Source organism: Anguilla anguilla, chromosome 18, assembly GCF_013347855.1.
Source record: "Anguilla anguilla isolate fAngAng1 chromosome 18, fAngAng1.pri, whole genome shotgun sequence".
In the NCBI taxonomy this organism is placed as follows: Eukaryota; Metazoa; Chordata; class Actinopteri; order Anguilliformes; family Anguillidae; genus Anguilla; species Anguilla anguilla.
Window position 1 is genome coordinate 27,010,628 of NC_049218.1, and position 24,616 is coordinate 27,035,243.

At 44.9% G+C, this 24,616-nt stretch overlaps 1 protein-coding gene across 3 annotated transcripts in view; it reads left to right on the forward strand.

The window, feature by feature from the left end:
• Nucleotides 1-24,616, forward strand: part of macrod2 (mono-ADP ribosylhydrolase 2) — a 562,649-nt gene that overhangs the window by 206,749 nt on the left and 331,284 nt on the right. For all 3 annotated transcript variants that reach the window (XM_035400443.1, XM_035400444.1, XM_035400445.1), the window contains exon 5: nt 14,968-15,084. In XM_035400443.1, the coding sequence (XP_035256334.1) occupies nt 14,968-15,084 (117 nt within the window). The remainder of the gene's footprint in view (nt 1-14,967; nt 15,085-24,616) is intronic.

Sequence of the window (24,616 nt, forward strand, 5' to 3'; positions counted from 1 at the left end):
CCCGGACGCCGAGGCCGTTTTATACTCCATTTGAAAACTTAATTCGTTTAAAAACCGCCGCAGCCCTCCGAACGCGAAACACAGCTCAGATGTCAGAACGCGCAGGAGCACGGCTCTGACTGTAAGTGCTAGCGCGCTTCGGGGAAATCTTATATTCTCGTGTCACACTTTACCTTAATTGGTATGTAAAAACACGTCTGACTGCGTGCACGACATTACACTTTTTATGCACTATTTATGTACATATAGATAATGATAATGGGAAGTTGAGATAATGTTGTGCTGTTTACTGAAGTCATTTAATGTTTTTTTTTTTTCTTTTGCATAAAAAACATTCATCGTATTGTAGAGCTGAGGGTGGAAATCCAATGCGTGTGGCACACTGTAGTCAGTGTTCCTTCAGTGTTTTGAAGTGGCGGATCTTCGATGGTGGCTCATGGTGGGTTGAGAGTGCACTGGTCCACTTGCATGGCTTATGTGCAAGAACAAAGGTATAGCGGTATTTGGCAAAGGACAGGGCCTGTGTTGAATTTACTGTGCAGTAAAAGCCCACATAACCACAGCAGCTGTTCATGCATTTGAATACAAAACACCAACCTTTTGCATGCTGCTATTTTTCTTAATTTCTTTAATTGCTGAGCTTGCATAGAGGTCGTCTTCTAAGGTCAGGAATTCTGATGCTGGGAAATAATTAACTTAATTTCGTTTTTCCAACTTAGTTGTTTTCCAGTTTAGCCTTCGTGCATGTATGTGCGCACACACACACAAGCTCGCACACGTACGTTCATGCACATGAACATGCACGGACGCATGCACATTCACACAAATGTACATGCGTGCTCACACACACGCACACACATTTATTTACATGTGCATACAGAGCAAATGTATGGGCATGCACATGCACACGTACATACACACACACACACAGCAAAACACATATGGTTGTAGCGTACCTATTGTAGAACAGTGGTCCTCTGTCCTACTCAATATTCCTGGCGAAGCCCTATTATTTTACACTCGGCTAAACGGTGAATCACAGAAGCCGTCGGGTCACTGTCGTCTTTGAAGGCGCTGTTTTCACAACACCAGCGTCCACCCCTTCAGCCGGACCTCCTCTCGGGGCACATTCCAGCCCAAATTTGCTTTAATTAAGCCCCATTTTCAATCTGCCCCGTTTCACTGTTGCATTCTTCCTTTGAAAATATAATGAGGGCGTGGGGGAGGGGGATGGGTGAGGTGTGTTTCCACAGTGAGCTGCAATCCTCATCGTTCGTTTAATTTGTTTGAATAGCGAGTGTCTGTGGGTGTTGTGCAGAAATAGTGCAATAATACCCTTCTACCAACACTTCAATAGCAGGAGCGCACTGCTTATCTCTTGGATGCTAGGTAGACACGATTCAACTCACAGATGCAAATGTACGCTCAGTTCAGGAACACTTTTTCCCATTTATTTAACCTTATTTAATGTTTCCCCCCCCCCCCCCAGTCTTTTAAAACCATGCCCATTATAGCATTAGGCTAACTGCCATCTTCGCTACAATCCAAGTCATTTCCCCGAGCAGGCCGCGGCACAGTTAAAGTTTTTCCAGAGTTTTCCGCCTAAAACTCGAGCAGCTTAATTGCTTGGTTCTCTCCCAAGCGAGGCTACGCATCTTTTTTTTTCCCCACTATTTTTTTTTTTCTCGCAGCATTCAGCGTTTCCAGTTTTATTCCCCAAACAGCTCCAACCGCCTAACTGGCAGCCTGCAAACAGATTTCGATGCTTCCTAACAGCAGACAGGAAGAGAGCAGATAGCGAGCGGCGAATTGCGGTCCGCCCCGGCGCTGAGGTCGAACGGGCGCCTGACGTTCTTCCCCCCCCAAATCGGCTTCGAGGGAGCCCAGCGAAGGCGACGGAGAGCGAACGGGGCTCAGAACTCGTCGGAGAGAATAATCGCTCCTCTCTCTCGCGCTCGTCTGTCGGAGGATTAACGCCGTGCCCCTCCCTCTCGGGCGTGTCTTTGCCCTCAGCTTCGGACGGCTGTGAACTGTTAGAGCACGGACCTCTGCCAGGGCTGCTGGCCTTCGGAGGAGTTTTACCTGTGGAGTTTTTCCTAAATAAATAAATAAATGAATAAGCACATGTCTCGCAATATTGCATTTTGAATGTATTGCACCATACAGTTTTGGTTGTGAACAGCCCTTCTCAGGGTGTGTGTGGTTGTTTGACTGTAGGCACATGACTAACCCAACCCCATTGGGAGGTATTGAAGGTTGCCAGGAGAACCTTTGACATGAGTTACGATTTCAAGTTGTCCGCAAATCAGGATTTCTCTCTCGACTGTCATTATGCAGCAATCAACGTTTTCAATCAAGACAACATTTTCCAGATTCATTCACGCCAGAGCAAAATCCATCCGTATATATAGAGACAAAGCTGGCCTCAAAAGGAATGTGTGCTATAGGTCATTGGAAAGAGCTTTAGTTTTGTTCAATCAGGTTTGCAAGGAGAAGATGAATCATTCTTTTAGATATCAAGATGTCGGAAATGATGCGTTTAGTTTGTTTGTGAATTGGTTTCCAGATCTGTCTCATAATTCTCATCTACTGACAGCATCTTGGTATCGGCTACCTAAATCATTTGTTTGTATCAGTGTGCATCGTTATTATAATTTCAAATTCTCCTGACGGATCCGTATTTTCCCCTTAGCTTGTTAGACGTTATCAAAGGCAGGTTGTGTGAGGCTACTTCTTGTGGAGGAGGAGACTGCTCTTGTACAGGTTATCGAACATACCATACTGTTTTTGTGGAACAGCAGCTTTCAAGTCTTTGCCTTTGTTACGGCAGGAAGTAGCCGACTGTCATGTTTTCATTTATATTTATGGTTCTTCAGCAACAGAACAGAAATTAAATATTCTTCAGAACCCATTTCTTTGATGGTAGAACTTTCAAGCTGTAAAAAAAAAAAAGCACAAACACAGACACACACGCACACACACACACACACACACACACACACACACACAGCACACACACACACAGCACGCACACACACACACACACACACACACACACTGTGGCCTGGAAGTTTTAGCGGCCTCGCTCAACAGAAAACGGCAGAGGGAGGTGTTTTTTTTTTGGGGGGGGGGGGGCCTTTGGTTTGAGAAAGCGCGAGCACAGACGTTGACTAATGGAGGAAGGCAGGTTTGGAAAGGCCCGTGATGGGGGCGATGCGCAGGGAAAGACAGGGAAGATGGGAAGACTGAGTCGTTTGAAGAATTCTGATAATGCGGGCAGGTCGTCAATGCGAGGGGGGGGGGGGGGGGGGGGGGGGGGGAGACAGGGACGGGGGGGGAGCAGACGGAGGCAGGCGTTTGCCCGTACACGGACCCCAGACGGAGATGTTAGAAAAACAAGGTGAGGCAGCCCCGCGGGGTCCTGCTGTCCCCCGGAATTCGGCACGGCCGGGGTCTGGCACCAGCCCGTCCTCAGCTGTCACACTTTATGGGCACGACGGCAGGACCAGATGAGCCTGCGGTAACCTGACCTGTCAGAGCGGGGGGGGGGGTGGGGGGGGGTGGGGGGGGGTGGGGGGGTGTGGGTTAGGGTTACAGCTTCAGGAAAGACAATGTGTTTTCTCTCAACTCCTTCTCTTCTCCCCAGGTTTTTCGGGCTCTTCCTGTTTCTTTTCAGCTGCGATCTTTTCTAATAACATCTGAATCGCCGCTCTTCGGCGATAATGCGTCGAGATTCTCGGAGGCATTTGTTGTTTCAGAGACGTAAATCAGTTTCTGTAGGAACCTGTCCCGGCCCCCGTGCAGCACGCTGGTTTTTGTTACGGCCGGCGGTTGGAAACACGAGTTCGGGCTCTTTTTTCCGCGAGTTTTTCTCAAGCTGGTTAAGGACACGCGGCGCGGCTCCTTTCCTTTGGCTTCGCCTTTGAATTCTTCATTTTCCAGACCCCGCTGATTTCGCCCGCCAGTCTGCCGATTTTTGGTCTGTGAAAAACTGTAACCTCCTCTTAAAGGAATGAAGGATCAACAGCTAGACTGGTGTTCAGCCTCTGCAGGTTATTTACTTCCCAAACCCTTAAAAAATTGAAATAAATAAATAAATCAACTGAGCATATGTTCTATTGTTTTTTCTCAGGAGATTTTACTGGATAAATACATAGAGGTAAAACTCACTAAAGTTCAAAGCACTTTTGTATGTCAGCCTGGATGAGAGAGCTTGCCAAATAATGTAAATGTAAATGATTGTTTTGGTTTTCAATAGCACATTACAAAAAAAAACAAAGCTTTGATTGATCTGAAAGATTAGAAGTCCTGTGATATAAATGTATTCTTAATGCCTTTGTAGCGATTTCTGACCTAAAGTGGCCTTAACAGGGTAATTCATCCTTCAACGGACTTTAAAAGTGTCGAAATAAGAACAATTAACACCATTTTTCAAAATGGCCCCAGGAGGAAGCTTGAGAACCTCTGGTGTAAATTAGCCACTCAAAGGCAATCACAGACTGGAAATTGGAAACATGAAAGTGAATGTTTTTCTTTGCTGTTTCGTGTTTTGTGCCCGTGGTGTACTGTGAAAGCTTAGAAGCTCAAATCTCTTTGCTGTTGCTTCAAGATGAAGACAACGAAAAAGAAAGACTAAGAAAAAAAACTCCAATCATCACCCCCGCATTCACGTTCTACTAAAGTCCAGCTCCCGCAACAAGAGTCTCAACAAATAATTATCTGGTGTTTATGAAGCACCACGTTATTTATTAATTTATTTATGTAGAAATGAATATCTGAATAAAGCTACTAGTGTGGTTCTTGTCACAAGTAAGAGGATCAATCCAGCAAATACCTAAAAAAGGACATGGAGAATTTAATAAAATAATTAATAGAAAGGAACAATACATTTACAAAGAGGTCATTTGAATTATACTGAAGATGTTGCTTTACCACTTGCAGTATCCTTTGCCCAGAGTGCATAGTGGTAAGGTTAGGATGTGTGCGGTGACCTTTGACTTCATCAGCGAATCAGACAAAAGAGGAAGCAGCCATGCTGAGCTAAACCATCGAAGGCCATTTACTTTTTCAGAGGCCCAGCACATTAAGAGGTAATGTGCGTAAGCGTATGAGGTCTGAATCTCCTTTTCCGTAGCAATCGGGTGGAATTAGGCCTTTTCAGCTTGGCCGATTTGCGAAACTTTTAAACCCCCCGTCCAACAATGGTAAATTAAACAGCGTAATTAGCATTTGAGACAATGAATATCTAATTAGACGTGACTTTGAGGTCAGAAAGATTAACATGCAAATGCTCGGCCACATTGAGGGATTATGGAAGTGAAGCTCTGATCTCTGCGAAGCACCGAGAATTAATAACGGCTAAATAGCAGAAAAAAGACACTAGTTTTTTAACAAATTTTTGTTTTGTCACTCAGATTATCAAGCTAAGTTTCCTCCAGGCCAGGCCTTGCCCTGACACTGTGGGCGCCATTTTGTTTGTCAGGAACAGTCAGTGTTACAAACAGGCTGTCTGTTTGGATAACTAACTTTGCATATTTTTCTCTTTCCTGTACATTAATGGCTCCATTGATGGAGAGAGTCTTTGTTCCAAAAAAAATTCATACGCAAATGTTGAAAGGTTTGCGTGTGAGAAACGAGGTGTTCCTGCTTTGATTTGACGGCTGCTGCGGACGGCGCACACGTGCGGTAGATCAGATATCATTTTGAGTCCACTGAGGTTCTGAAAGCGAGAATCGATGCGCATTAACTTTCTAAATTATCTTTTACTGTAAATGTGCAGGACAGGCATGCGCAGCGACTGAAAGGGGTCATAATCCGTGAAAGGAAGGTTGTTTTGAAGCGGAGCGCATAGCCGCCCAGTATCAGACGGTGACTGGCCCCTTGCTAGAGCTCACTGCTTTGTACGCCGACTCTATTGTGTGCTTACGTAATGTTGTGCTCTCATTCTTCCTTCGTTGTACCTTGATCCGTGGCTCTGATATTGTCTGCAAAAATGAATTCCCTCGCTTGGCTATATATCGATTTCTTGCTAAGCCACGCTGTAGTGATTTCCCTTAAACATGCAGGAACCGTAAGGCCTCCTAGTGCTTAGTTACAAGCCATTAGCAATGTTTAATGTTGGCTGTTGCATCTCTTTGTCTCTGTCTGATGATATGTGACCTGGGCTTGGGTTTGACGTTAGTTTTGACATTTTGACCGAAGGATCATTGTCCATCATTGACTGACAGTTCCACAGGTAATTGCCGTAGCCCCCGTGATAACAGTGGGTTTGCAGTTGTAAGAATGCTGGCCCATGTTGTGATTGGGAATACAAAGAGGAGCTATCACTGGGTGTCGTCAATCTTAGCTTTGGAGAACAGTAGATCCATGTATGAGTTCATATTAAAAATTAATGTTCGATATCTGACATTTTCAGCCTGAAGAATTTCTGACTGGCACTTGATTAGGGCTTAATTCACTACATTATCTCCTGTAGTGAAATGAGTTGGGTAGAAAATTGTATTGTTAATTGCAAAGGTAGCAGAGTGTGTGTGTGTGCGTGTGTGCGTGTGTGTGTGTGTGTGTGCATGTGTGCGCGTGCATGGCTGTGTGTGTTTGTGTGTGTGTGTGTGAGTGTGTATGTATGTGTGTGTTGGGGAGGGTTCAGGGAGTTCTAAAGAAGGGGGGGTGAAATGATTTTACTCTTATGAATCCAATAAAAATATTTATTTTTAAATATAAACACAGGTTAAAACAGTCTTGATGCTGTGAATAAGCATTTCATACTTGTTCACATTGGATTCTGTTGTAAAAGCTGTGTGTGTGCCTGTCCGTAAAGCACAGATATACATGTCCACAGATCTGCTGCATCTTAACGCACTTTTCTTTAGCCTGTTGACAGGCTCTCTTCCTCTTTCCTGCGTGAGCTTTTACAGTCGCTAATGCCAGCTAGGCCAGCTAGGCTAGGCTGTTCTCTGTTCTCTTAGGGCCCGAATACTGCTCTCCTTTCCACCGAGGGACCTAAAATAATTAGGAGTGAAAATTGCAGCTGACACCATTTCTGAAAACTGGGGATTGTAATGAAAGCAGAGCAGGGATCCTTTGTGCCGGAACGAGGGATTGATAAAAAAGAGAAAAAGAAAGAAAAAAGAAAGAAAGAAAGACAGGTCCTCAAGCTCTGTCAGAAGCCTCTGTGAGGAAAATAAGATGTGATTTGCAGCCTTTAGTGCATATGAGAGAAAAAAGGCCTCGTAAGGACCCCTTAACAGGTGCCCAACAGAGTGCCTGTGCCAAGGTGATTACACAAGGCTTCTCCCAACAACTGCATAATGCACGTTTTTCAGCACAACAAGAGAGAGGCATTGAGTGAAATGCAGGAAGGTTCCGGGTCGTCTCCTTTCCCTTCTCCCCCTGTACAGAGCGAGAGGCCAGCTTCAGGCCCAAAGCCATCTTCATTAGAGGCGTTCGGCCCGCCCTTCTGGAGGGAGAAGGAAGCGGGGGAAAGTTTTCCCTAAATAAAAGCGCGGAGCGAAGGCTAATGAACGAGGCCGCCCCGCGCAGCGCGCAGAGCGGCGATCGGGAGGCGGCCGAGGGGGACGGACAGACGCGGCGTTGGCGGTTATGTTTCGCGGGGGTGAAAACCTGGCGGAACGGAGCAGATGCTGTGGCGTCCCGCCCGGGACTCCTAAACGAAAGCGCCGCCGTTAATACGTCCGGTGGGGGCGCCGGCAGAGATGCGCTTTTAAATATCGCTGCCGGTGCACGTCGCTTAGTGGAGGCCATTTTGTTTTAAAGATCGGGACATCGTTCGGGCGTTCCCCATAGGGCTGGGCGTGAAGGAAGGCCAGAATCTACACGGTGCTGAAATCAAACTTACAAGTGCAGTCCAGATCTGTGCTCACGCATTCATAAGATGGAGGGGCATGAGGTAACGAACTGGCTGAGTAGTATTTTTAGAGACAGACACATCAGTGACAAATAATTAGCTTACAGACTAGCATCGCCGTCACTGCTTTAGGTTTCATCTAATTTCCAACACCTGAGGCACTTTGAGAAACCGCATTTCAGAAATAAATACATAAATAAATAAATAAAATGTAAATGTAAACTACGAGAGATGGCGCTGCATCCGAACTCAGCGCTGCTGTGATCGCCCGTGACTGATTGATGCGGCGCGGTTTTTTTTCTTCCCTCCAAAGTAATCGCCCTCCATTTTGAGCTTGAGCCGGGCCTCGCCGAGGAGAGGACGAAGCGGCAGACCCGCCAACGCCTCCCCTCTCGGCGTAAATGTCACTTTCCGATAGGAATGCTAATGCGGCGCGCGCTCCCTCCTCCGAAGGCGACTGTAAATGTCGCGCTTGGCTAATGAGGCCCCAAACCCATTTCTGTGCGATCGCAACGGCCTCCTTTAACGCCCGAATCAGCGGGGAATTACCCTCAAATCCCGCTTATATTAGAAAATAAATTGACAGCGATATCGCATCTGGGTCATTCTCCCCCGTCTTGAATCCTGAGACCTGCATCTTGTTGTCGCTAATTTCTTTTTTCGACGGGAGGAGACTCTTTAAGGCCAGGCCTGTGAGAAGCATTAAGGGGGAAAAGCGAGGCAATGCATTTACAATTCGCCCTCCCTTCCTGCCGCGAAGCAGCTTTTCCGTTGACCTTCTCAGGGGTAGCGTTCTTGCACAGCTTTTTTCTTTTTGCACGTTGTGCGATTTAATGCGGTCGGGCGACCTTTGACCCCTCCTTATCCTACGAGATGGGCAGAACTTGCAGCTTGCTCTGAAGGGCTTTGCGGTCTGCGTTTGTGTCCCGGCGAACCTCAGTGGGCCAGGATTCGAACCGCGGTGGCAGATCTTCAGCCTCCTGGTTTCGGATGGTCGGCCCGTTGGCTAACTGCAGTTCTTGATGAGGCTGTTAATTTCTTTGCTTACGCACGCGCTCTGATCGTTCGGCCAATCAGAGCGAGTGTCGTAACCGTGTTCCCGTTGCCTGCCGGTGTGTGTGGCAGTCTGGCGTGCTCGTTTTGACAGATAAGATCGGAAATGAGAGGCTCCTGTTTTTCCAGCGCGCCGCAGTGATTGCTTTGCCCTTTGTGGCACGTGCGAGCCCTTCTCCTCCCCTGTGCGCTTTGCTTCTCTTAAGCCAAAAAACAAAATGAAAACATTTTCTCAAAGTGAGTTTCTCTGTGTGCTCGTGCATGTTCTCTGTTGCGTTTGCTTTTTTCCGTGCATGTCCTTATGACATTGTACCCCTATCCCAAACTTTGACCCCGCCCCCAGCGCTTTTGGTCCGCGGCGGTCTGTCCCCCAGTGTCTGTGGCAGTCTGTCCCCCAGTGTCTGTGGCGGTCTGTCCCCCTGTGTCCGCGGCGGTCTGTCCCCCAGTGTCCCCGGCGGTCTGGGCCCCAGTGTCTGTGGCGGTCTGTCCCCCTGTGTCCACGGCGGTCTGTCCCCCAGTGTCCGCGGCGGTCTGTTCCCCAGTGTCCGCGGCGGTCTGTCCCCCAGTGTCCGCGGCGGTCTGTCCCCCTGTGTCCACGGCGGTCTGTCCCCCAGTGTCCGCGGCGGTCTGTCCCCCAGTGTCCGCGGCGGTCTGTCCCCCAGTGTCCGCGGCGGTCTGTCCCCCAGTGTCCGCGGCGGTCTGTCCCCCAGTGTCCGTCGTGGCGTTGCTGTTTATGTTTCCTCTCTCTGTCCCGCCCGCGGGGTCCTCGGATGAGCAGGCCGCTGGGTTCGCCGACCTGATCGCCTGATGGAAAAACAACAATCAGCGCTGAAGCCACACACTGTAAATACGGGCCGCTGTGTCGGGGCCAGTCGTTTGCCCTCTCCTCCCTGCGTGCTGACCTTCTCCTTAGCTAGCTGCAGCAGCAGGCTAGTTAAACAGCTTATATCAGTATCACTACATCAGGAGAATACACAGATCTGTCTTACTAAACCCACTCACAGTCACAAACATGGATTTAACTAATAATAATAGATATTATTATAGATTATTTTTATTCATACAACACACACGCCTGTGCGCGTGCACACACACACACACACACATACACACACATACACTCCTGTCCTGTTCATGTGCATTTATGTCACATTTTAATGAATCCTTTGTAATTATACCATGTTATGTGCAGTTCACATGTGATTTTCAAAGATTTTAGCAGATGTATAATCCCTGGGAAATAAATGCGGGTGGCTTTTCTTTTAAATTGCACTCTTCCTTTAGCATTTGAAACAGTGTGCAGAAAGGAAACGCAACATCCCTGCGCAATAACATCTATACCATTTTTAATCATTTTCGTGTTTCCTAACAAGCCATAAGCTTGTTTCTTAGCAACCGGACTGCAGCTACGCATTGTGGACTTGCATGTTCAGTAAGCAGATCACACACTTAAACAGACTGATAACCTCTGGCAGCAAGTCTAACCTCTCAGGTTATGTAAGTGTTTCACTTTTTGTCAATTCACTGTGGAGCAACAGATACTGAAATATCACTAAAACTAAAATTGGTGTTATTTATGAAATAAATACATAATATAAATATAAAATATATAAAGTATAAATGTAAAATATGTCTTCACTTAGCAAGAGATCTTTTTTAAAAATTGGTTTGACATGCTTGTTCTTTTCCCCCTTGGGTGTATGAATAACATATGTCTACCCCACAAGAGTTAATGTGCACTACATAAAAGAGGTAGTGTGTAGAAAAAAGTATTACCGCGGTGGAAGTTGTAGGTGCGCTTTTAAAGCAGCATTAAAATGCAATCATTGAAGTATTAAAGTAATTACGAAGGTTGTGTCATGCTTTACTAGTAAGACCTACAGTGTCATTCTGAATGCTGTACAGATGCACCCATTACCCCTCTCTTAATGCCTTCCTGCGCTGCGCACATTTGCACACCAGATGCAGAAATATAAGAACTGGCTTGGATAGCGGAAAGTTAGAGATGTAATTCCCCTCGCTGCGGGGCTATAAATTGTTGATACGCGTCGATACGTGATCGATGGAAGGTGAGGCGCTGACCCCGCCGGCGTTTTTCGCGGGATGCTTTATTACCCGCCCCGAGGGCCCAGTCTGGCTCGGGGCGAGCGGGGTAGACGCGGTTCGGCCGAGCCTCTGAGGCGGGCGAGCGAGCGAGCGAGCGAGGGTGCGAGAGAGAGAGAGAGAGAGAGAGAGAAAGAGCTCCTCATCCCAAAACTCTTTTCGTTTTCGTTAGCGGCCCTGTCTGCGGGCGAACCCGAATACGATTTTTGTAGCCGGGGTGGGGCGAGCTCGCTTTAACCCGAGATGAATCCGTTGAGGGGCGGCAGTGGGATGATGGGGGGGGGGCATGAAACCGAACACAGGAATGAAAAATTACCCAGAGATCCCGTCTTCTTTCTTTAACCGGCGCAGGACACGCGAGAAGGCAGAGTCCACATGGGACTCATTAATATTTGTTTACACTCTTCAGCGCTGTCATCATCGTCGCTATCATCGCTTTTTTATCTTTTTCTTTTTTTCGCTCGGCTACGGCGATGGCGTTTCGAGCCGCTCCGTGTCACACGCGCGGTTGCGTTCACATCGCATGTGTCGGGTTACTTGCAGAGAGGCACTGACACTTGAAAATGATGTGCGCAAGGCGTTGTCATTCCAGATAGAAAACACTGACTTATATCGCCTTACTGTAAACATTGCGTTCGCTCTCCAACCTGCCCTACAGTGTGCATTCACATGAGCTAGATGTGGTAAGATATGCCATTTTTGTTCTGCACCTTATATCTGATCCCAGGTCCCAAGATTCTGCTTTACTGTGTCTTACCTTACAAGTTTGCGCTGGCTTTGGTTATAATTTGTGTTCAGTGAAATGTTAGTGCCAGGAAATATTTTACGTTGGATAGAGCTGCTTTTTGTATATACTGCGCATAAAAAAAATTTTCTGGTCTTGGAGAAATAATAAATAAATTAAAATAAATCTGTATAATCAAGCAACAATAACACCAAAGTAATTAGTTTAATTTCTCTTTAATTTCTCTCAAAAGAATGGCAGAAATGATCATAGAAATGTATAATAATTGGTAGTGCTAGAATATTATTTAGCTTTTGTACTGTAGAAAATTCAGAAAATGCTGGAAAATGTAATTGATAAACATACAGTACCATAATTCATGCTTCTACCTTAATTTGGATCTATTTGGACTATATGCATTTATACTATGTCATAAATCTGCATTAAAACACTAATTCTGATCCTCTCTGATACAGAGATCCTTCTCTAATATAGCTACTGTTTCTGTTTATGTTCTGCATTTTCGGCTTTTTAAAATGAGTTTTATTCTCTTAGCAACTGCACTGGCACGTGCCTGCTCCGCCTGGCAGGGGTTCGGTTCAGAAAGGACATTTTTTTGCGCTGATGGATGAGCTTATTTGGAGCGTGCGTCTTATTTCCTGTCACAGCAGCCACACAGGTGTGCGAAGGACACGAACGTCACAGGATTCACACCTGGGTCTCATTCATTAGCTTTAAGATGACAGGAGCTCGCCGTGATAGAACACTTTGAAAATTGAGTTTCTCCGGGTGTGAAAAAACAATCGTCTGTCGCAACGGTATTCAGCAGTAACAAAGGCGGTCTCATTATAAGCGATTCAACAATGTCTCAGTTATTCGGTTTTGGTTGTCGGAGTTGCACTTCGCATGGAGACCAGTAACGGAAAATAAATCAGGTAATTTATTAATTAAACCACCGCTACTTTTTTTAGTTCCAGAACTAAAACAGTAAAGTTTCGTTCTTGCGTGTAGACGTCCGGATCCTGAGTGTCTTCTTCAGAGTCTTGATATTTTGTCATTGCACGGCGATTGCAATCGGTCTCTGTCAGCTGGCTGTTCCCCAGTCCATTAAAGATGATTGATAGGGCTGAACTTTGGAGGGAGGGGAATCTCTCTCTCCAGCTGCTGTTTTTTACACGTCCTCGGGCAGACCGCGAGGAACCGCAAAACGCAGCTCTGTGAAATTCCACACCTTTCCCTTTATAGACGGATAAAATCTTTGACGGGCTGAAGTGTTATGGTTGTGGAGTTTTATGACAGTTCTGTTCTGCCGGCCCTTGATTTGTTCCGCCGCTCATCTTCTCCGTGACGTATTGACCGCGTCGTCACAAGGCACACACAAGCGCTGCATTTCTGACACTGAGCAGGCAGGATTGAGGCAAACGGCTTTAAGGCCTCTCCAATCAGATGGTGTCTCATTGTGTGGCCAAATGGATATAGATACTGGTCATTAAACTCGAAACCCATCTGCCCAGCGTATGTGTCTGGATAAACTGACCCATTCATCCAGTCCCACAGACAAGGTCAATGGCAGCGGTTAATGGAGCTGAACGTGAAGTTCCTGTTTATGCGTTTTAAAAAACAGAGAGAGAAAAAGCCATCTTTGTTCTCATCTATACCAGTTGTTTTTTTTTTTTTTTTCCTCTGATGGTTTATATGGACAGGAATAAATTGGAACGCCATTGGAATTCCGCGATACATCCCTGTGATTGATAACTGGCTCGGAGCAAGACGTCAGTTCTTGGAGACGGATAATTTGGATCTCTACGTCGCTGCCTTATTGCGCGAGATACGCTATCAATCAGGCGCGCCCTGGCTTTAACTAAGTTAAATTGAATCCTTATGAGGAAGCACTCCCGATGCTAGATCTTCTGAAAGCGCACTGACACCATCCTGTGCTCCTTGCAAGATGAACTGGACTGAAACGTATAATCCCAGATGTTTCAGACTACAGGGAAACGCTGTCGTTTTTGCATTTTGAATTGCAGCTCATGAAACTAGCATTAGTGTTAATTCTTACGCAGGGCATCTGTTGCCATGACACTGTGCCGACGATCTGATCTTAAGAATGCAAAAAAAAAAAAAAAAAGTTTATTTATTTATGTGTGTATGTATGTATTTATTTATTTATTTTCCTCTAGCTGCAGGGGTCACAATTTTGCTCCTAAAAATGGGTCGGAATAATTGCGATGATTTAATGTGCCTTGATTATGGGGTGCTGGAACACTAAGAAGACACTGATTAGCCGCGTCTCACAAACCGCTTCACAAAGAATCTGTCAACATTTAAGAAGGCGGGGCCTCTTCCTTTGGATTCGGAGGGAAATAAAAGCGCCAAACGGCAAAAGAAACAGTAATAGGACACATTAGCCACTTAGGATAATTCAGGGAGCATAATGACCCTAAATGAGATGGGACCAAATGCGGAACATCTGCTCTGTATTACGGCACCGCAGTGATGAAATACGGCAGGACTTGGGCTGCTCTTTCACAGCACTGCTCTGACTGCTCTCTGACTGCTTTCCCAACGACGTTTCGGGCCGAGCCCCCTCGAAGTCGGCCCGGTTCAGGGCCGGCACGTCTCCGAGGACCTCGTCCACCGCGAACGTTTATTTATTTATTTTATCACTTTAAAAAAAAATATCTGGGTGATTTGTCAACGCTAAACGTAAAAAAAAAAAATAATAAAAAAAAACCCATTTGGCTTCCGTTGGCACGGCGGCCAAGGGCAGGGAGAGCGGGTAGGCCGGGGCCGTAAACCGCTTCCCGAGAGCCGCAGATGTGAGACGGCGCGTGTCGGAATGCCGGAGACGGGGAGGCGGGAACGGGATGTCGGCGGTGGGCGTCGCGTGTTCTCCTGCGGGGGAAGGGAACTGTTTGGCCTGACTTTCCTGGGAAGGGTTGTATTCCTGGCAGAGCCGGCTCTGGGGTTTTGGTGGCCCTAAACAGGAATTTGGGATGAACGGATCACGGGGGAGGAGAGAGGAGACACATAAATAACAGTACTGTACAATTCATGTCTGCTGCGCAAAACCTTTTAACTTGAATTCTGTGGCCCAGTGATGGCTGCGGCACTAAAGGACTGCATAGAGTGTTTATGCTAGCGGCCAGCTCTGATTTCAAGTCAGTTCACCTCACCTTTCTTGCGTGTGTGTGTGTCTGTCTGTCTGTCCGTGTTGTTCCAGTTGACGGCTGCATACACAAAGCCGCGGGGCCCTGTCTGTACGAGGAGTGCACCACGCTGAACGGCTGCGACACCGGCAACGCCAAGATGACCGGCGGCTACGAGCTCCCGGCCAAATGTGAGTACCGGGGCCTTCCCTTTACTGCTCAGGGCCTGCTGTACCACCTCCCCCTGGGCTGGCAGGGGGTACCAGGGTCTTTCCTTTACTGCTCAGGGCCTGCTGTACCACCTCCCCCTGGGCTGGCAGGGGGTACCAGGGTCTTTCCTTTACTGCTCAGGACCTGCTGTACCACCTCCCCCTGGGCTGGCAGGGGGACCTAGGGCTGGACTGCAGCTCTCCGATTGGCTGGCTAACAGGGACCAATCCCTGCCACTGGAATACGGTTTTGAATTCCGTCGGGTGGCTGTTTATCACGCACCTTGTGAGGAACGGACTGATATCGCCGAATTGATGATATGAAGGGAGATGCTTGCTGTGTGGTGCGTCCCCTCGCCGTCAGGGATAAACAGCTGTCAAGATTATATGGGTCTTTTTATCACTGACTTATTGATTTGAACAGATTGTGTGAGCTGATTTCATATCTCAGGTTTGAATTATGGAATATGTTGTTATGCTAGTGATGAACAGGAAAAACTCTGAGCGTTTGTGTGTGTGTATGTGTGTGTGTGTTTCATTGTTGGAGGTGCATTAACAGGAGGCATTTTCATGAAAGAAACATCCTTGCGGCTTGTGCATCTGCATTGCTGGTGTCTGATTGGCCTAATGGGAACAGAGCTAATGATGTTCCCGGGGCCAATTTGGGGACAGGCCTGTATTAGCTTAGAGTTTCTGCTCACGCATGGCCTCTGTGAGTCATTAGGACGGACAGGACTGTGTGTGCAGCTGGGGGAAGTGGGGAGGGGGGGGGGAGGGATAATTATTTTTAATGCACCTGTCACTCCAGAGGTCTGTCAGAAAGGCCATTCCCGACAAAGCTGGAAAAACACAGAGAACAACAAACAGCTCAGCCCTGAATGATCCCAGGCCGGTCTGTAGTCCCTGCGGACATAATGGAAGTCTTCTTTGCTGATATTCTGTTTAGCCGTGGCAAAGGCAGGCAGACTCTATCTTAGCACTCTTTACTAATTTCATTTTTGTGTGTGTGAGATCCCGCTTCACAGAAAGCTTTGCTTTGCAAATGTCAGGGGTTTGATGAAGATGTTGTACATTCTCTTTTCAAGGAGTATTTGCAAGCTTTGCAGCTATAGGGTGTCTTGCATCCACATCTTCTACATACTGAAGATACAGTTACACGGTATATTTTTTGTGATTTTGTAAAATCACCTATTTATCACTTTTTACAATTTTTTGTTCTACTCCACTCTTCTCTCACTAATGTGCATTTTTTCCCCACTCATTTATTTAAACATTTCATGAAACTCAAATAACACGGCAGTGCCAAATTATACTAAGTGAAATTTTGAACGGGGGTCAAGTTTGAAATGTGCAAGTGATTGCGTAAGAAATGTCATAACTGGTGCAGTTTCATCAATAAAATGTAGAAATCTGCAATATAATAAACATAAAAATATAATTATTTCTGTGTTTTTTACATAAGGTAGTTCTATACCAAAATATGTTTAATTTGTTTCAATAATAAATACCCACTTAGCCAGTGATTTCACAAATTTATGACACTCAATGCATTGCACAATGCATTGCTGTCTTTCAAGCTAGATAGTGAGGGCATGAGGGTTTTTTTTTATAGTAAAATCAAACCAAATGTCATGTCAGTTTTCATTATATAATAATCGTAATCATTTGTTATATTTTCAAAGTTTTTGCGCATGGTGATCCAACATATTTGTTGGGGCTGTTTGATCACATTACAGCAGTGACAACCAGTGGAGCCTTCAAGACGTGGATAAGTAGGATCAGGTGTCTTAGTGCTGAGCTAAAACAGAACCTGCACCCACACCGGGCCTTGTAAGATCAGGTTTTGACACCCCTGATGTAGAGTACAATCACAGGATGTTCAAATCTCAGACCAAAAACCCCCTGTATGTATAGTTCATATCTTCTAACACTGAAGATGTTGCTGCAGTATGTGTTTGATTTATATAAAATGTGTTTTGTTCCATGAAGGAATCAAAAATATCAAAAAAGTACAGCCTATAGGTATTTGTACAGTGACACTATTTTTGCTGTTTTGTCTCTGTACTCCAGCACATTGGATTTGAAATACAAAGATGGATATGATGTTAAAGTGCAGCCTGTCAGATTTAATTAAAGGGTATTCATGGCCATATCCAGTGATGCATCTACAGATGCTGGGTATTTTCCTTGGTGAAGTTCTTCCAGGCCTGTACTGCAGCCATCTTCAGTTCCTGTTTGTTTCGGGGGATTTTTGCCTTCAGTCTTCAGCAAGTTGAAGAGCATGTTCAGTTGGATTCAGGTTGGGTGAGGTACTTGGCCCGGCAAGAAGATTCCAAGTCCACATTTCAGTCCTTAATAACTCCATGCTTGCTTGCCATGTGTTTGGGGATATTGTACTGCTGTAAAGTTAAGAGCCGTCCAATGAGTTTTGAAGCATGTGGTTGGCCCTGAGCAGATAAGATGTTTCTGTACACTTCAGAATTCATCCTACTGCTGAATGTTAGCAGTCACATCATCAATAAAAAGAGAACAAGTTCCAGTGGCAGCCGTACACGCCTAAGCCATAACACTACCTCCATCATGTTTCAAATATGAAGTGGTATGCTTTGGATCATGAGCAGTTACTTTCTTTCTCCACACTTTCTTGTTTCCATTGCTTTGGTACAGGCTAATACTCATTCCATCTGTCCATAACTGTTCTACAGTTTTGTTAGATGTACTGTTTAGCAAACTCTAACCTGGCTGTTCTTTCCTTGAGGCTTACCAGTGGTTTGCGCCTTGCGGTGAACCCTATGCCGGGTGTAGTCTCTCTCTTTATTTTAGTCTTTGACACATCTATGCCTACTTCATGAAGAGTGCTCTTGATCTGTTCAGCTGTTGAAAATGGGGTTTTTCTCCTCAATTAAAGTTATTCTTGCTCATCCACTGCAGTGATCTTCTGTGGCCTACCGGGTTGTTTGGTATTGCTGAGCTCATCAGTGCATTTCTGTTAAACGGAAAAATGGACTAAACGGTTGATTATCTTTGGTCCTCATGTTGAAAGACAATTGCAACAGACTCCAAATTCCACACCTGGAATCATGACCTTTTGGTAGCTTTTTTTTGCGCATGAACTAATGCTGGATCAGTATACAGCGGGCCAAGAATAAACTGAGCAGCCAACTGTCGACTTACTTTTGCTTCCCTAAAACGAACACAAAGGGTTGTAATTCCTGCATGGTTCACCCGATAGGGATGTAAATGCTTGCAAATCTGCACTTTAACCTCACATTCATTGTCTCATTTCAACCCCAATGTGCTAGAATACAGAGCCAAAACAACAAAAACTGTGTCACTGTCCAAATACTTATGTAATGCTCTGTCATTCTCTGAAATTATTACCTTCTGTCACACAATTTTACAGTGGCAACCTCATTTATCATTGTTTCTAGACTGTGCTAACCTGAAGAATAGTCTTCACAAAACATTATGTGGAAATCGCAAAAATAAAAAAAAAACAGGAATGATGCACTGTTACTTTGTTTACTAGTGTAATATAAAAGAAATTTCAGACTTGTTCTAGGGACAGGTAAGGAGGCCAACCCCCACCAATGGCTTCTCTCTGTCTTTGAACATTAGATGTAATTCAGAAGTATCTGGAATTTTAGTGGAAACCTATTGTACTGTAACAAGGTGTTTTTTTTTTCAGACATTTTCAAATACGGTCTCTTGCAGAATGAACACGAGCTTCTGTTCTGTTTCAATTTCTCTTCTTGTCTTCTGTGGTTTTATGTCTCAAAAAGTGATCTTTCTCCTCTCAGGCTTTGTGGAAATATGTGGCTCGTATTATTTTCAGTCTCACCGATATTTCATTTTTCATATCTCATCTTTGGACTTTTTTGCACTGTGTGCAGGAGCCTTATATTAACATAATCAGACAGGCTGTAGGTATAAAAAGCAACACTCACACGAGGCTGATTAGGCACAGCTTTCCATCGTAGTGAGAGCGGGACAGAACGGCTTCCGGGAATGCATGGATGTGAATACGTTTGATTATTAAGGGCAAGCGCTGCCGAAAGATGTTTAAAATTTCCAGATGTTTGTTAGTTGCGGTGGATATCTATCCAAGTCTGTCCTGTACATGTAATTATTATTTTCCTTCTTTATTGTTATTGAAGGCAGGGTTGACTCTGCAGGGTTTTTTTTACTTGAAAATATGATTAAATGACCAGGTTAAGGCATATCTATGATGAACTGGCAATCTATGTCTTTACTTAGTTTCACCAAATTCCTGCACCTTTTACCTGTATTTGTTATTGTTAAAAATTGTTTGCGACATTTCTGGGCGTGGCACTCTTTTCTGTGTGGGGAGGGGTGGGCGTGGCCACCGAGCCTGAGGTTTGGGATCAGATGAAATGCTAGATAACATGCCTCCAGCCCTAAAACAAAAAAGCTTTACTATACAAGAACAATAAAGCACGCAGTAGTCATTGTTGCCTTGGTTATGTTCATGAAGAAAACCATTTAAAGCGTTTATTTATTTATTTATTCTGGCAAGTTTTGGACCAGTGCGGCATCTCATTCTCTTGTGCGTGTATTTGCACATATATGCATAAATACATGATGTTCTTCTACTAATGGTTGAGTCTTTCTCATCTTTAAAGTTGCCAGTAACACATTGCAAAAATGACAGATGGTCCGTTCACCATTTATGCTTTGGCAGTGTGTTGGCTTTCTGAAGTGGACTTTCTCACTTTCTTAATTTGCCAAAACACCGCGCTGGTTTTTCTCAGTCTGTGCTCCGAAAATATGTCAGGCTCCCTTAGGAAGCAAGTGACTACCAGCTGGAACCTTTTTAGCGATTTCTGCTTGAAGCCCCAGTTCGACAGGGGCTGTGGGTAGGGGTGTCCTGCAATGGGTCAACCCTTTCTTTATTTTAATGGTGTGATTATGCAGTTTTCGAAAATTTTAACTGCTGCCCGGATAAGCCTTTTACTATGTTGTCTTATGCTTGTGAGGTTAAGAGAGGTGATGATCTTTAAAATGTTTTTTTTTTTTTTACATTTTAGTTTCTTAATTTTTTATTTTTGGTTTTTGACATTTATATTTTACACTTGGTGAAACCTACAATTAATCATGAATCTCTTTCCCTTTTCTCTTTTTGTTTTTCATAAGGTCTCTCTTTAATTACACTGTAAAATGTCCAATGTTTATTGAACTCTAGCAGTATGAATTCAACTGTTAACAGATAACATTTGGTCCCATTCTGGAAATGTTAAATGTTATCCAAATGTTATCTGTTAAGTTGAATTTACACTGGGCATTTTAATGTGTAGATTTCCCTTCCTTTACCTTCCAGAAATGTGGCATGTTTATATTTGTAGCAGTCCACCAGATGTGATCATGTTTGATGATTATGGTTATTTATCACTGAAGAGTGGAATTAAGTGTATTGGACTGACGCTGTGTTTTTATGTACACTGCCGTTACCTTCTTTCAGTAGGTATTCATTTTTTAGTCCTTTTTTTACACAAATTTTGACGCGATCATTGGCGATGCTCTTGTGGCCCCACTGTGCGGTCCACACCTGTGCAGGAAACAGCCCATGAACTCCTCCAGCTCAGAAGCCCAGAAATCCCTGCCTGTTTCCCTTACTGCACGCCACGCCACACAGCACAGCTAGCACAAAGCTAGCACCAGTAACGTGCAGTCTGCTTCATGGCTGCTTTCATGATGTACCCATATTTGTTCCACCACACCCATCCCACTGAACATTTTTGTGGTGGAAAGTTGGGGAAACGTCTTCTAGGTGTTCAGGTGAAATTCCAGCTGCATTTTTGAAAGTTTTCCAGTCATAGCCAGACTATATCCAGGTGATACCTTAGCAATATTAGGGTTAACCCAGTCCGTATATATGTCAAAACATCTCTCGATCTAGATTTCCACCCGTCTGGGCATCTAGATTCTGGCTTATGGTCAATGGGATTGTTGCCCTGTTTATATTGTCCCCGAGAGGATGTGTAATGTTCTACTAAACTGAATAGCATTTTGAATTCAGTTGTGGGGACGCATATCTCTGCTTACCTGTTTCAGGGGGCTTGTTCAGCTATAGACTATGCTGTTGCTGATTTAAGTTCTCCTGAATCCAGGGGTGCTAACCACACCCTGTTTCTCCAGGCTTCTGCTAATAGCATGGCCTGGACACGAACCAGTGAAGTTTAGAGCCCGAGCCTTGGTGTTGGTGTGACACTGTGACACTGCTTTCGTTACATGCAGGGAACACTAATCCCGGCCAGTCCGGGCTGTGTGGCGCTGAGCGATATTCCTTAACCTGAATTGACTTCCTCCACCTCGATGGGAGTTAATAAGCAGAAACGCAGAGCGCGAGAGGAAAGAGAAAACGCACTAAAATCTCTAATGTACACAGGGATCAATCTCTTAAGGAAAATGCATCTTCCACCCCTGAGCAGTGCCTGAAGCTATTGTCTCAGAACATCGGATTACCCCCAGCTTCCGAACATACAGTTCTGACACGACACAGCAGCTGATAATTACATTTCTTTAAAAATGCTGTCTGTTGTAATTTGTTAAAAGATGGGGAAATGGTGCTCCATCAGTTTCATCTAAGAGTCTCTGAAATATATATATGTATATATAGAAACGGGTAAGCTGAGCTTTTTAAAGTGGCAAGCCACATCTGGGCTTAATTATTAATACATTAGAGGAATTATCCATATACAGTACTATAATGGAAAGATACTAAATAAAACAGTGCCTGTTTATGTATGTTTGACAAAGACACTGTTTTCTCTTCTGTTTTATTGTGAAAAGAAGCTGTGACTTTAAAGATAATTTGAAAAGGACTCCAGATGTTTAGTGCTGCATAAACATTTTTTTTCTACTTATGAATCTGGAAGGGACAATGGCTGACAGAGTATGATGGTGTTAGTGGAGTATTTCTCTATCCCTAATGTTTGGAAGTGTAAATGTTGAGACAGCCTTCACTTTCTGTTCCGTATCGTCTTTTCATACTTTAAGTGTTCTGGGAAATTCTGCATTGGCACAAACCCAATAGCTCCATTAACTTATCTTTTGCGATGAAGTCTCGCATCCATCTTTATTTCAAATCACCAGCATTTCGCTTCTCAAAATAAACTTCTTTAAAGCAGTGTGGATGGTTGATGCAAACATTTGTTTACTTTCTACTCACAAAAAAAGAACCATTTTGGGAAAAAAAACAAAACCTTGCTTGCAAAATATGACATTAAACATTAATCTGTCTGTTTACGGTGTCAGAATTTTTATTTCAGAACATTTGCAGAGTATGATCATAAATGCACAAACAAAAAGCAAAGCAGATCAAATGAATTATTTACATCAAACAGACACAATTAATTATTTACCCGTCACACAAACTAATTTGCACTTTGTTTTGAGGAAGCAGAATCACATTTTAAGTCAGACCAGAGAACAAAAAAAAATTGGGGCAAGATTATTTATTGACGTTTCCAATATATTATTCATGATATTTATCCGAGCACTGCTGACATTGGTTGGTCAGTTTGGTAGTGGCATTCTCAGAGTTTCTCTCTCTAAAGTGTCAGTGTCGGCAATCAATCAAGACTAATGCGAGCTCCTGACGTTCTCTCATAGACGCTTCCCACGTTAATTATTACCTGCCAAAGAGACAGAGCACGGGAGATATCGGATCCTGCTCTACTTTGTCACCTCTGGCTTCGCGTTTGTTGGACTGATGGAGCTGTTCAAGGTGATAGTTTGCACACGTTTTTTTTACCACTGGGGAGTGAATAAAGACAAGTGCAAACAATGCTAAGCTGTTAACAGAGAAAATAAGAAAGACAGGAGAGTAGTTCTGGTAGTGACGATTTTGGTCGAGCCTCGTTGGAGATAGCACAGATCAGAGAATGTTTTTTCTTTTCTTTCCTTTTTAAAGATCCAAATGTATTCTGTATCCTGCGCCACAAATTATGACTTTCCCTGACTGCAAGGCAGTAGCAGAGAGCAGGCCTATAATTCTCTGGTATGCACAGTGTACCCTTTTCTGGACTACAGAAACCCTTCTGACAAACACACACACACACACACACACACACTCTCTGGCACTCACATATGAACTCACACACACGCACATACGCACATACACACACACACACACACACTCTCTCTCTGGCACATGAAGTCACACGCACACACACACACACACACACTTGACTTTCACACTGCTGTAACAGATGACATAACCTTGGCCTCCATTACATTACATTACATTACATTACATTATAGGCATTTAGCTGACGCTCTTATCCAGAGCGACTTACAACAGTGTAACCAAACTCAGGATCAAGTCCACTTAAGTCCATTGAATAAAATGTAGATAAAAAGCCTTTACTATAGTAGCATACAGTAAGGAGAAACAAGATAGTCTGAACCAAAAAATTTTTTTTTTTTTTTTTTTTTAATAGTTATGGGAGAGGGTTTAGGGAAGAGGAGAGAGGTATACAGAGAAGAGGTGCGTCTTGAGTTTCCGTTTGAAGGTGCTCAGACACTCTGCTGTTCTGACCTCCACTGGAAGATCGTTCCACCATCGTGGGGCCAGAACTGCAAAGAGTCGAGACCTTGTTGCTGCTCGTGTAGGGGGAGGAATCAGCCGCCCTGTAGTAGCCGATCGGAGCGATCTGGCCGGCTTGTAGGGTCTGATCATCTTCTGCAGATAACCAGGAGCTGACCCCTTGACTGCTTGGAAAGCAAGCACCAGTGTCTTAAACCGGATGCGAGCTTGCACTGGTAGCCAGTGGAGGGAGATGAGGAGGGGAGTGACGTGGGAGTCACGAGGGAGGTTGTAAACCAGACGTGCTGCTGCATTCTGGATGAGCTGAAGGGGTCTGGTGGCTGATGCTGGGAGGCCAGCCAGGAGGGAGTTGCAGTAGTCCAGACGTGACAGTATCATGGCCTGGACCAGGAGCTGTGTGGAATAATTGGTGAGGAGTGGTCTTATTCTGCGGATATTGTACAGGATGAACCTGCACGACCGGGTAGTTGCCGCGATATTCTCAGAGAGTGCCAGCCTGTTGTCCAGCACAACTCCAAGATTTCGGGCACTCTGCGAAGGGTGTAGGGGAGTGTCTCCTAAAGAAATGGGCAGATGAGAAGTGGGAGAGGTAAGAGAAGGAATATGGAGAAGTTCCGTTTTGCTTGTGTTGAGCTTGAGCTGGTGTTTGGTCATCCAGCTCTGGATGTCACTCAGGCAGGCGGATATGCGATCGGAGACCTGAGTGTCTGTGGGAGAGAAAGAGTAGAAAAGTTGAATATCATCTGCATAGAGATGATATGACATGCCATGGGCGGCAATAACAGGGCCAAGGGACCTAGTATACAGAGAAAAGAGGAGGGGACCAAGGACAGAGCCCTGAGGGACCCCAGTTGTGAGGGGACGAGGAGCTGACACTGCACCGGCCCAGGCAACCTGGAAGGAGCGGCCGGAGAGATAGGACGCAATCCAGTTGAGGGCTGGTCC